Source organism: Symsagittifera roscoffensis, chromosome 6 (genome assembly GCF_963678635.1).
Source record: "Symsagittifera roscoffensis chromosome 6, txSymRosc1.1, whole genome shotgun sequence".
NCBI lineage: Eukaryota > Metazoa > Xenacoelomorpha > Acoela > Convolutidae > Symsagittifera > Symsagittifera roscoffensis.
Genome location: NC_087067.1, coordinates 7,831,296 through 7,845,661, shown reverse-complemented (window position 1 = coordinate 7,845,661; position 14,366 = coordinate 7,831,296). Strand labels below are relative to the sequence as shown.

General features: G+C 36.4%; 2 protein-coding genes across 2 annotated transcripts; both read right to left on the bottom strand.

Annotated features, from left to right (window-relative positions):
• LOC134847787 (ferric-chelate reductase 1-like) lies at positions 1-10,264 on the bottom strand. The gene is made up of 4 exons (XM_063865003.1): positions 10,013-10,264; positions 9,385-9,631; positions 8,516-8,907; positions 1-1,176 (listed from the first exon to the last, which is right to left on the bottom strand). The coding sequence occupies exons 1-4, from the start codon at positions 10,256-10,258 to the stop codon at positions 520-522; spliced, it is 1,542 nt and encodes a 513-aa protein (XP_063721073.1). The 5' UTR covers positions 10,259-10,264; the 3' UTR covers positions 1-519.
• Positions 10,265-10,576: 312 nt separating this feature from the next.
• On the bottom strand, positions 10,577-11,308 carry LOC134848317 (charged multivesicular body protein 1a-like). Its single transcript, XM_063865715.1, has one exon. The coding sequence runs from the start codon at positions 11,301-11,303 to the stop codon at positions 10,689-10,691; it is 615 nt and encodes a 204-aa protein (XP_063721785.1). The 5' UTR covers positions 11,304-11,308; the 3' UTR covers positions 10,577-10,688.
• Positions 11,309-14,366: the final 3,058 nt, after the last annotated feature.

Genomic DNA, 14,366 nt, shown 5'->3' with positions numbered 1-14,366 from the left:
CAACTATCGAAAGATTGATTTTAAATAAATTATTTTGGCTATGAATATTTAATATCAGCAATCAAAACTATCAAATTTTACAGAATCAAACTATAAATTAAGAACACAGAATCAATTAAGAGACAAAAAGTGCCCAGTATTTAAAACGAAATTTACATTATTACATATCTAGCAAACAGGTAAAGCAGGAAACTGCAGGTTACAAGGTACAAAATGGAGATGATTTAGATTTCAGAAATCCCAAATTTGATTTTTTTTCTTTTTGTCAATATCTATATAGAGGCTTCTTGCTTGTAGAAAAAAGGTTTCATAATACCCAAGGAGAGTAGTTTGGGAAATCCACGTACTTTGGGAAATCATGATTTTTTTCTTCTTAGATGAAGAGGATACGCTCGGAGAAGATTGTCAGTAGTTGTAATTACCATCTGAATTTTATTTCTTAGCCTGAACAGTGTTTTACTGTTCAGAAATTAAATAATAGTTAATTGAGTTAAAATGCGAGAATAATCAAAAGCTACATCAACCAAAGATTCGTGCTGAAAAATTAGTTAACAAATCAACAGCAATAAATAACGCTATAAAAGACACAGTGGCTATAAAAGAGTAATGCACTTTAGTCATGAGTTCACTTTTCATTCCAACAGGAGGCATATTTTGTGAGAAGATAAACATCTCTTTCGTGTCCTCGACTGAAGCTAAACTATCCTCTGAGTTCAAAGTGTTTAGTTTTATTTGGTCATTGTCTGACAACAATTGCTGATCGTTTCTTATCTCTATTCCATTATTTTGGCGGCTCTGATCGTTTTCATGCTGCTCGTTGTCCAAATTAGTCGCAACCAGAGCATCGTTTTTGTAGTTATCCAGCACACGGTCGTTTCCGTCTTCCGATAGCTGAGTAGCCACACCTGGTTGTGAGAGTTTAAACTCCGCTTTAACCTTTCGGTTTATAAATAGAGCTAGTATTGAGAACACGGCTAGTGCTATCAGTACTAGTGATACCATATAATGAGTGTAGCACTCGGTTCCCTGTCTGTAGTCTGAGTTGTACTTTTTCAGACCGAAGTAGCACGTGACCAAAGCTAGAAGCAGAAGTGACACTCCGAATAGTCTGTGGCTCCAGCTGAACACTATTCGCCACTTGGAGTCCAACTCGGGTCTAAGTAGTCCCATCAGCAGCTGCAAACAAAAAGCCCATTTTTGCACAAAGAACAGAAAAAGCCTTCAATTCTTTTTGTCCTTCTTTTTCCGAAAAAGAAGGACAATAAGAATTGAACTAGCAATAAATTGACAACAAAAAAAATTTGTCATACATTTCAAAAACTTCAGATATTTTCAAAAATATGGAACAGTTGTTGACATTAGGGCAGCCGCTTATTTTTTGCTTTTTTATTTCATTTAAATTGCCACAAGATTAGACTGGTAACAATTTATTACCCAGGTGCGAAGCTGAGCTTCGCACCACTTGCGATGCAACTTGAGCTATCAAAATGAAAGAAGAGTTAGCATCTAACAAAATCAACCAAGTGGTGAAAGAGCCGAAAGAACGTAAGCAGAAACTCTTCAAGTCGAAATTTTTTTATTCGAAAATAACTTAAAATTTCCACGTTCCTCTTCCCCTCATAACACACAGGCGCACAAAAATTTTTTCGAGCATCAAACGACGCAAAAAGAGGTTACTAAGCCGATATGAACATGCCGAAACCTATAAAGCAGAAAAAATAAATGAAAAAGTGAAATTTCAACAACTGAGAGGTAAAACTACTACCAACTTCAAAATTGGGACATGGAAGCGTAAAAACTATGTTTCGTCTGAAACAACCCAAAATTAGGTAACCAATCCGATAAAATGCTCGTAGCAAAAAAAACGATTCCAATATGCGGCAACTAAGCCTACAAAAGATAAGCAGATAAATATATTAGACCGACAATTATATTTGAACACAGAGGCGAAGCTACGCTTCGCAAACACTAGCAAGAACGCGACAAAAACCACCTCTATAAAGCGCCATTATAAAAAATAGAAATAAGACTCGAATTATTAAAAACTCGGCTAGGTCTCGTATTGGATCTGCGACCTAGTGAATTTGAGTCTGACGCACAAACCACTCAGCCACAGACGCTTAAATAATCAAAAACACTAGCCTCAAATAACTCAGAGAAATTTCCAATGCTACAGATCGTGCTTATCGCAAAAAGGCCACCAAATAAAAAAAACTTTGCCACCAAATAATGAGCACTTTTATTTGCGAGCTAGGTTACACAAAAAGAAGGCTCGTATTAATACACTAGCGCTCGCAGTGTAAGAAGAATACTTCTCGTTTGAAAAAAAAAGAGGTCCTGCTCAGATTCAAACCCATTACGTTGAGCGTCCTAGGCGCAATTGTTATCTCCAGGCTAAATGGACAGAGAACGCAAAGAAATGTGAATAAATTATGAAACAAGCTACCACTAGAGATGAGACCAGAAATGCAGGTGAGCCCTGTGAACAAAATTATTTACGGGGAAAAAATCAAGTACACGATTGCAATACCCTTGTTTATCGCAAAAGCAATGATCATAATTGCTATTTTTTGAGCTTTTCTAGAACATAGACTAACAAATTTTACGGAAAAAAAATTGTACGCCAGTTTTTGCGTCGGATTATTTTAAGACGAAAATGGATTTAAGACTTTCAAAAAGCGCATTCTTAAAAAACGTTTGAGAAAAGCGTTTGAAAACATCTTGAAAAAAGTGTCCAAAAAGATATCATCACAAAAAACATGAACTTAATAGTAGAATCTCCTGATAAATTGATCGGACAAGGCGTTAAAAATAATAGTCTTTTATGATGACCGGTGGTCATTGCTCCGTAACTGATCCTATTTCTGTTTTGCATTACAACGTTTTTTTGCATTACTAAATAGCGTAGAATGACTAGCGCGGATAGACCAATTCTTAAAGTGCTCCAAATGCTTTCACGATTACCCAACTCTAAAAACAACACTTTCTCTAAAACTATACGATTCATTTACCTACCGTCTTCATACATACCTTGATCTCAGCAAATCAACCTTATCCTCATTAACATACGATTAATTAAATTTTACATGGTTTTCTAGATGATTGAGGATCCAAAGAAAATTTGAGATTACCACTTTTTATATGAATTAACCCATTTTGAGAGACAGATGAAGCGGCGCTTCGCCTCACTTGCGATACAACACAAACATTTAAAAAAGCTTAAAAAATCAGTTCTACCAAAATGTTTGTACGCCTCTCGATAAAGTTCATTAGGCAAACACGCAACGCAAAACATTCGAATGTTAAACATTTGTAATGAAAAATGTACTTTAAAAAGCAATTTAATTTTGAAAATTGAACAAGCAACAAAATTATTTGGACTCCAAATTATTCGGACTCAAATTGACATTGTAAACCTGCCTGCTTTGCAAAGCCATGCGATGAAACATTTTGTAAAACAAATATACACGAATAATTACAAATATACACATACCGAACAATTTTATGTCAATTTTCAAGGACTAAAACGAACAAAATTAAACAAACAACACACTTGACCTGAAATAAAACTCAAAACTTTTATGAAAACACTACACTTTTGAAAACGCTTAACTGCAGAAACATCAAAACAATCCAAAATCCTGAATATTATTACTTTTCTTTGAACACAAAATTGTTTAAAAAATTCAAACCTAACAAAGATGTGAAAAACAAGAGACACTGTCTAAGAACAATCAAATGAGTTTCGAACACTCTGAACTTGGAAACAAACGCCAATTTCAATTCAAACAAAAAAAAAATCCGATCAGACAAACTCAAGTTTACAGAAAGAGAAAGCTGAAAAAAAGAAATGCGGGTAATTTAACTATTTCAAAAAAAAAGATTGAGTCCGAAAACGAAACAAAATCATCTGGACGTGAAAAAATTTTAAAAAAGTTTTTGCTAAATATTGACAACAAAAAAACCAAAAAAAAAACAAAAGCGTTTTTTCGTTACTGTTTTAACACATGTTAAGCTAAAGGAATACAACAAGGGCATCAGAAAATTTAGCAAACAGCAACTCCAGTTAACACATTAAAACAGCAAATACGTCTAGCAATTTGGAACAGAAGTACCAAAACTTTTGAGTTGATTTATCTCAGATTTGACAGAAGTTCAGGCTTGCTTAGTCCTCGTTTTTCGTGCTTAAAAAAGTTTTTCACTATTTTAAAAGAGCCTAGGAGGTCGATTCAATTTATTTCAAAGACTCATAAAGCAACTCAATATCCAATATAATATGAAAGATAGTTAATCGCAAAAGCAATGATCATAATTGCCATTTTTTGAGCTTTTCTAGAACATAGACTAACAAATTTTACGGAAAAAAAATTGTACGCCAGTTTTTGCGTCGGATTATTTTAAGACGAAAATGGATTTAAGACTTTCAAAAAGCGCATTCTTAAAAAACGTTTGAGAAAAGCGTTTGAAAACATCTTGAAAAAAGTGTCCAAAAAGATATCATCACAAAAAACATGAACTTAATAGTAGAATCTCCTGATAAATTGATCGGACAAGGCGTTAAAAATAATAGTCTTTTATGATGACCGGTGGTCATTGCTCCGTAACTGATCCTATTTCTGTTTTGCATTACAACGTTTTTTTGCATTACTAAATAGCGTAGAATGACTAGCGCGGATAGACCAATTCTTAAAGTGCTCCAAATGCTTTCACGATTACCCAACTCTAAAAACAACACTTTCTCTAAAACTATACGATTCATTTACCTACCGTCTTCATACATACCTTGATCTCAGCAAATCAACCTTATCCTCATTAACATACGATTAATTAAATTTTACATGGTTTTCTAGATGATTGAGGATCCAAAGAAAATTTGAGATTACCACTTTTTATTTGAACTAACCCATTTTGAGAAACAGATGAAGCGGCGCTTCGCCTCACTTGCGATACAACACAAACATTTAAAAAAGCTTAAAAAATCAGTTCTACCAAAATGTTTGTACGCCTCTCGATAAAGTTCATTAGGCAAACACGCAACGCAAAACATTCGAATGTTAAACATTTGTAATGAAAAATGTACTTTAAAAAGCAATTTAATTTTGAAAATTGAACAAGCAACAAAATTATTTGGACTCCAAATTATTCGGACTCAAATTGACATTGTAAACCTGCCTGCTTTGCAAAGCCATGCGATGAAACATTTTGTAAAACAAATATACACGAATAATTACAAATATACACATACCGAACAATTTTATGTCAATTTTCAAGGACTAAAACGAACAAAATTAAACAAACAACACACTTGACCTGAAATAAAACTCAAAACTTTTATGAAAACACTACACTTTTGAAAACGCTTAACTGCAGAAACATCAAAACAATCCAAAATCCTGAATATTATTACTTTTCTTTGAACACAAAATTGTTTAAAAAATTCAAACCTAACAAAGATGTGAAAAACAAGAGACACTGTCTAAGAACAATCAAATGAGTTTCGAACACTCTGAACTTGGAAACAAACGCCAATTTCAATTCAAACAAAAAAGAAAATCCGATCAGACAAACTCAAGTTTACAGAAAGAGAAAGCTGAAAAAAAGAAATGCGGGTAATTTAACTATTTCAAAAAAAAAGATTGAGTCCGAAAACGAAACAAAATCATCTGGACGTGAAAAAATTTTAAAAAAGTTTTTGCTAAATATTGACAACAAAAAAACCAAAAAAAAAACAAAAGCGTTTTTTCGTTACTGTTTTAACACATGTTAAACTAAAGGAATACAACAAGGGCATCAGAAAATTTAGCAAACAGCAACTCCAGTTAACACATTAAAACAGCAAATACGTCTAGCAATTTGGAACAGAAGTACCAAAACTTTTGAGTTGATTTATCTCAGATTTGACAGAAGTTCAGGCTTGCTTAGTCCTCGTTTTTCGTGCTTAAAAAAGTTTTTCACTATTTTAAAAGAGCCTAGGAGGTCGATTCAATTTATTTCAAAGACTCATAAAGCAACTCAATATCCAATATAATATGAAAGATAGTTAATCGAAAAAAAAAACATTCTGAAAATAAACCGACCTCTCCCGGCGCCGAAACTCTACCGAAAATTTTAGTCTCAGAAAAAATATGAATTAAATTTTTTTAGTGTTTATAAGATAACAATAAGATAAAATTTTAAGAAGAAAATTAGCAGGTAAAAAATCATGTTGCGCATTCATAGCCCTGAAAAAAATTAATACGAAAAAAGAACATGAAAATTTTTTAAAGATTATTTGTTAGAAAAGCTTTTTATTATCTTTGTTAATCATTTTTGAGTACTAATCCGCGCACCAAAAACGATCTTATTTGAAAACACAAGAAAAATAACCAGTTTTCACAAACAAACTCATCTTTCTCGCTTTACTCGCGCAAAACTACTAATGAGCAAAATTTGTTACGATTTTTCTTAATTTTTAATTTAGTGCAAATCATGACAGAAACAATTGCTCAGCCAGGATGGCAAATTTTTCGGCACAGAAAAAAGGGACCTCCGAGTTGAATTAAATTAGAAAAACCAAAAAAAAATCCTTTTTTAACTAAAACTATAGCACAGATGCGAAGTTGCGCTTCGCAAACACTAAGATTTAAAAAAAGCAACTCTATAAACCGAAATGAGAAAAAGTACAAATAAGCTTCTGATAGGTAAAATTTTTACAATGTGCCGGATTCGAAACTGAGATCTTGATACTTACGTATGGGTGATACTTCCGCCTCAGCTACAGATACACGACGATCGACGGAAACTAGCCACAAACAAAGCATAAAACAGATGCTATGAAATTTCCAATTGGAAAAAGGTAGTCATACTAGTACACTACGTTCGCAAGTTTACAAAATACAATACTAACTTTGAACACAGGCGAAATTTCGCTTCGCAAAGACTAGCGATAACATGACAAAAAGCAGCTCTATAAAGTGAAATAAAAAAATATAAATAACCCTCGAATTAGTTTGCGCTTAGCAAACACAAGCTAGGAAAATGCATATAATAGCTCTGGACAGACGAAACAAGGAAAAGATAAAATATACACCTTGAGAAAAAAACTAGTGAGACTAGGAGCATTACGTTCTCACATCTGCTCCACTGTCGCTTGTAAAGTTACAAATACTAGCCATCGAAAAAGCAGCTACAGTTTCTATCTAATTGCTAATGTTACCCAGCAAAAACTCGACCGAAAAAAATAACAGTTTCAATGTTCCGGATTTGAGACTCCGAGCTGATTAGGAGTATCACGTTCTTGCATCTTTCTTGTATGTAAACTAGTGGCCCAGCTAATACTGGATTCAACTGTTTTAACATTTTTAAAGATATATTGAACAGATACAGAAATGCATTTTCAAAACTTTTTTGGTTGAACCCTTGACATTAGCTAGTAGTTTTCGAGAGTAGTGCTGACAATTCTAATAAAAACGAAAAAAAAATCTTAATTCCATATCGTTATTTCAGCAGAAAAATAGGGCAAAAAAGATTGCACAGGAAAAATATAAAAATTATGTTAATTCGATTGAACTATCAACCTCAGAGTCAGCAGGTTAAGCTTTGAAAAAAACTAATAAGTTACCAAAAACGGGCATAAATTCAAAAAGAGGACATTTTTTAGGGCCATATATTTTTCAAAACGCAGGGCAGAGCCGCGTGTGCAGGGAAAATAGCCGCTTTCACTGATTGTCTTTCTTTCGATTAAACGCTTCGTCTCCGATTTGGTAGGGTAGTTTTTTTGAGAAAACTCAAAAATATTTAAAATTAACAAAATGTCAAAAAAATTGGCTTGCTTGAGAACCTAATTTTTTTCTACCAAACTTAAGGAACAGCCGCTTGAGAAGGAGAGATCGCCATGATTTAGTCTTTCGATTGAAACCTTTATCTCAGATTTGTGCATATAAAATTTTGAGAAAATAAAAAAACATTCAAAGCAAATAGGTCAAAAACCCCCATACTAAAATTTTCAAAGGCCGTAGAACTTGGGGTGAAATGAAAAAGTAATAGCGAAATATGCAAGCTCAAAGAAGAGCAGCCGGTTTTTTTTGGTACCATTTTTTTAAAACAGGACAGTAGTTTCTGAGAAAATATAAAATTTCAGCGAAAAGTGCAAAATTTTCCCGAAGAGTCGCAAAAAACCGACAATCACAACGTTCAAACAGGTCCTAAAATAAAGCAGCAAAAAATATAGCCAAAAAGAAGCAGCATATGCTTTTAAATTGCTGATGTTTAAATAGGCTTCAATATGACTAAATTGAAATATACCAAAATTGCCACCAAATGAGCACTTTTACTTGCAAATTAGGTTAGAAAAAAATTATTCGCAATAAAACACTACGCTTCGCATGTCTAATGAGTCTCTCGCACTAACCACTCAGCCATGGACGCTTAATTAATCAAAAACACTAGCCTCAAATAACTCAAGAACAGATGCTATGAAATTTCCAATGCAACAGATCGTGATTATCGCAAAAGTGCCACCAAATTTTCTTCTCACCTGCATCATAAGGCTGAACATGACAACCACGCCTAGTGATGTGTGCGTGTTCACATCAAACTTGAAGCTCTTGTGGAAGAAAGCCACGAATATCGACAAGATACAGATGAAAAACAGCGCCCAGTTTAACATCATGTGAAGCACAAACCATTTCTGTTTCCGGACAATAAACTTATTCTGAAAGTAGGGTCGGTAAAATGCCACTGTGAAGTAAGAAATTGGCGCCAGCACACACCACGCAACTATCTGCAGTAGGGCGTGAAATGTTATCACTTTTGTTCCAAATAGATTCGTTGAGTTTTTCGTTTGGATCCATCGCACACCTGGGCCATTGTCTGTTAGGTTGACTTTAGAACTGGACACAAAACGAAAATCTTGCGTCTGAATATTCCCTGAAACAGTCGATTTTTAATGAAAATTTTCAACGCGTGTTTCTTTATTCATCATCATCAGGAGCTGAAGTTAGAACTTTCTTAAATCATTCAGACAGGACTAAAATACAGCCTGCTCGCCTCTTAATTCGAACTCTTCCTCTGATAATCACAACCTGTGCTTGAGAAATTACTGGTTCTTTAAAAAACAAATTTCAGATAGCTATAGAGAGCACACAACTAATCCGCTAAAAATATAACCTGCAAAGCTATCGACAACCAGACACAACGGAACACTACCTACTGAAGTGCAATAAACGGGACCAGGCCAAAGATCGGCACTTGGGAACCCAACTATGACGTTAATGCAGACGAACCCTAACAATATCATCTTATTCGCAACAAGCACTGGACACTTCAAGTCGCCCGATTATCAAGATGGCTCCTGAACACACACACGCACTTACACACACACACAATCTGGGATATATAAATTACCTTTGTCATCGACTGAGCCAGCAGCTAAAAAGAGAAAATAGAGATTTTCAGATAGATCAAACTGCTTCTCTCCTTCACTCGCGTTGAATTGCAGAGGGCGACTGAATGAGCAGGATATTGTCGCTTTAGATTCATCAGATGTGGTCGTTATATTGAATAGCGAAGACTGCGACGTAATCTCAGGGACATCTGTTGCAGCTGAGCTCTGATGATTAGCTCTGAGATTGTTGGACAATTGCACTGCCACCTATTCAACGATTTGCTTCACTTGCAAGTTCTTTATTTTCAGGAAAACAGCGAAGACAGGATATTTTACTTTAAGTCCCTTTTGAAAACGAAAGAATAGAAAATCTTCTTCCAATATGTTCATTTTCTCGATTATCCAAAAATACGCCCTTTTACCAGGATGCAAAAGCTAATTCTTCATAATCTCAGGGGCAAAAACCAAATATGGTTTCTAAATATTATCGTATGAATAGTGCTGACAAAAAATTGAAAAAATCCTTAAGAAATTTCAAATTTTAACTTCAAAAAACTACGCGACCCCTCACGGAAAAATCAAGCAAATTGAAGCACTAAGTTAAGTCACTATTTAAGAATTGCACCGAAAATAAGCACAGAAATTTACCTTTTCATCGCTGGCAAGGCAGCTCACAACGTCATCATCACCCATATTTTGGTCATCGCTTAAAGCGATAGCTAGGTAGGACAACGTATCTGCATGTCCACTTGACAACGTCAGGTTGAAGAACACTGAATCTTGATTTGTACGCTCAAACGCGCAATAAAAAGAGTCTCTGACTCTCCATTTGGTGATTCCAGCTACGGAGATAATAAAACTTGCAGCTATAAATACCACAAGATCATTTTTCATTCTATGAATACTGAAAAAGTTCAGACATTGAAGAAATTACGAAAATGATCTAATCATACCAGATTTGTATAGTTCTTAAAAAAAGGAGCAGCCGGCGCCGATTGGGGTAAAGCAAGTGCCTCTCAACATAAATCCTACTTGAGCCACGACTGGAGGTGTCCCAGTGTCATATGCCTCCTCAAGGTGGGACCGGCTACAGCGAAATTGAAGACACCCCCTTAACTCTCCACGGTTGGTCCTGCAGTGGGCAGTACCGGGGACAATAAAAAGTTCACAAAAAGGACCAGGAATACTAAAGCACAACGCGTTCAGAAAAAGCAAGTTTCAAAGAATTCTTTTCAGTTATTTATGTCAACTTTTCAAGACCTTCAAATATGATATGAATTTATCTAACCTATAAACGAAATGTTAATTACAACAAAAAACTATTTCAAGACGATCTCAAGTTTGCCAGCCTCCTCTCAAGCTGGTCACTCTCCTCTGCTGACATACTTGTAGCTTGCAGCGTATTCTTTGAAGGGTCATTCATCAGCCCAGATACTTCAAGCCCATTTTCAGCAGCAACTTGACTTATTAGATCATTGACTTGATTCGCAGGTGTCAAGCTGGTTGTAGCATTCGTCATAGAACTGTCCATCGCACTGGTCATTACATCTAAATCGCCTGTCTGCTTTTCAAACTCATCCATAACTCGCTGGACCTTTTCAAGATCCATAGATCGTAAAGCTTGATCTAGGCCTTTCACAACACCACCAAGGCTTTTCGTCATGGATTGCATGGTGGAAGCAGTCTTCACTCGGGCCGAAACCGCGTCAAGTCTGGAGGCCATTCGAAGATAATTCAACTGTTCATTCTTTTTTCGAATGGCAGTTTCTGCATGCACTTGTGCAACTTCTGTATTTTGCTCTTCGAGTGCTTTTTTAACTTTCACTCTGTACGCTTTCATTTCTTTCTCACATTTATTAGCAGCCCGCTCCATTGACTTCGATCCCATTTTCAGATTGATCATCAAATCGTCCATTTTTCGACCACCGCCACCAAACATTTTGAATTCTAAAACAAGTAGAAAATAAAGCAATGGTGGATTTCACAGCGAATAAAAAGACCATTAAGTCACATTATTCTTGTAAAAATTAGTGGTAAAGATTGTCTTCACTTACTAATGTTTGAAAAAATAGGCACACAGTCGAAGCGCAGCTTCGCACCACTTGCGATTCACAAGAAACTTTCTTCGACTTAAGTCTTTTATTTGTGTTGTATCGCAAGTCGAAACAAATTATGAAAAAAATTCTGATATTGAAAAAAATAGTTGAATCAAAATTTTCGTATAGCTCGATTTAAAACAACTAGGGGCAATAGTTAAAACTGGAGGTACGTGAATGATTTAGTTAAATTTATAGTAAAAAAAAAGTAGTAGAAAAATCAGTCATAAAAATACTGATGCTTTACGAAATATGTAATTCAAAAAAATTGAACTTCAGCTCAATGTCTTGTTGTTTCTGAGGTTTATACCTCTGAGAAATTGCCTAGATACCAATATAATATCTAATTTTGCGATTAGGAGTACCTGAAAATAGCGAAAAGTCGGACCAAGCGGTTCACAGCTTCGAACTTAAGTGTGACATTTGACCAGAATGTACGGAAATGCAATTTCGTATTCGAAATTTTATCGACCAGAAAAGAACATCTGACCTGGAAGATTAATGGTTTTAACAGATTAGCGACGTTATTGGAACGATAAGACAAACCGGGAGGTGTCAGTTTTGACTGACATGTTAAGTTTTAATATTTCGATTTGGACGTGAACGACACGTAATTTTTTTATATTTCGCACACACTGACAACGGCGAAACAGAACAACAAGAGTTGCAGTGAAAACAATTACGAGAAAGTAACGACCGATTGAAGTTATAACACGAATGTAACATTCGTCTACTGCAGTCACACATGAGGCTTAAGAAAAATAGGCCCTATAACCACTGGCTCAAGGGTCAGGGACGCTATCTCTTGTGTTTTCCCACCTCAAGAACGGTCGGAGCCAGTTCGGTTCGCTTATGACATGAGACTACGACCCGTTACAGCTTAAAGGCTACTACTAAAATATCCCCCCACTCTAGAATTAGAAACGTCCCCATACTTAGGTCTCTAGATACCCAAAATACATGAACGCCGTTAAAAACCGGGTTGGAACAATCCGTTAGGTTACTTTTTATTAGACAGTGTAACTTTGATCCATTTCAGATGGATCAACCTAAAACTCGCCTTATCTCAACATAACAATCATAAAACACATTCTAGAAATTAAATTTGTACTCACATAGCAGCACGCTCAAGAATTGGGAAAATAATCCAGTCAGTAACTAACTCAAGAAATAAATAACTAAGAGAAGTTTAATGTTTTATAGTTTGGACAGCAAGGATAAGTTCATGCTCTAGAATTTGAGTTCTCTTGGACCGTTGGGACACTCTAGTTGTCCGCCTTTCCGCTGAAGGTTCACTCTGGTCCAACTTTAGTAATCGCTCTCTCGGGGATACTCTGTCTTCTATTTCAAGTAGGACAGCTCTACTCTCGATTGTATATAGACGGAAATTGCGAATAGCAATTTCCCACTCGTTTTTACTTTCTAACTTTCCCGCAATTGCTCTAAAATTGTTCTGATTTCTTTTTCTGATTTTCAGTTGTCGCGAGAAAATCGTGCATGACATGTTCCATTCGAATTTTTGAAAAATAAAATTTCTCTCCAAAATCAAGTATTTTCTGCTCTTCTCAAGGTCAAACTTCCAAATATGACCGACTGGCACATACTCCCCGGACTCGAGATCGATGTCCTCATCGCGCGCTGTCTTCTGCCAGTGAGTCCCAGAAAAACCGAGTGTTGCTCAAGATACAGTGCCAGTGGTCATTTACAGAAGTTTGCAGCAGATTTAAGATTATCTACACCCCAAAATTCACGACCATTTAAAATTTTCACACTATTGCTAAACAGCAATCAAAATCTGCATTTACCTGCACCTTTGAATTTTTCGCTTTTCAAGCCAATCATTTTAAAAATTCTTTTGTCCTATTCAATCAGGAAATTGTCATGCAGCATTTCGATTTATATAATAGATATAGTATATTAGTAACAATATTTACTTTGTTAAAATTTCTTTTTCGTGAATCCAAGTTTCACTCGGATTCACACTCAAGCCCCCCTTCCCTCTCAAGACTCAAGATCCATCCGATTTGCCCATTCACCTCGTGCTCTTCGCCTTGGATGTACTGCATCCTGAAGTGCTAGATGCGGCAAACTGTCTCAACAGTTCCTCTTCATCATCGGAACTAATCACAATCTCCTCCCAAGCCTTCAGTTGTTCATAAGATCGCATCCATTCTCTCTGCTCCTGCAATCTCTTTGCCTGGTTGGGTCGTGCCTTCACCCTAGCTTCTCGGTTCAAGCAGAAGGAGTTGTGCAGGCTCAAGCTCACGTTCTTCGCCAGGTCTTCCTCTAGTATCGACTCCCTCGCTTTGGTATTGTCTCTAGACATCTTACCCACTCTCTTCCATCCCGTCGTGATCGCATTACGATGGGTTAGCAGGGGTCCCTTGAAAGCTTCCGGCCCAATCTCGGCCTGGAACTGTCGATACTCCTTTTGATGTTTTCTCATGTGATCTTTCGTTGCCCTGTACAACCAAGACGTCAGTGTCGCCCGAAACCATGGAAAGTACCTCAAGCGACTCCATACGTGCCTGACTTCCGTTGGTATGGCGAATACTTTGCACGCAGTCTCAAACAACTCAAGTCTCCTGCTGTAGTCTATCGCGTATATTGACTCAGCCGTTGGTGTCGTCGCCTCCCGATACTTCGTTATATTCTCTTCTATCCATCTCAGAGCTAACATCGTGCTCACTACTAAGAGCGTCACCTTCTGCCGGTGATCCGGCAGTCCGATCGACCGAATCTCTTCCACATCCCACACCAGGCAAAGGTTCTTGTGATCTGGATACCACACCGTTTGTGCCAAACAGTGGCATGGGCATTCCCCATGAGAGATCTCAATGCTCCTGAGATTACGCTCCCCTGAGGCTTCCAAGAGAGGCTCAAGCTCCATCATTTTCTCGTGCATC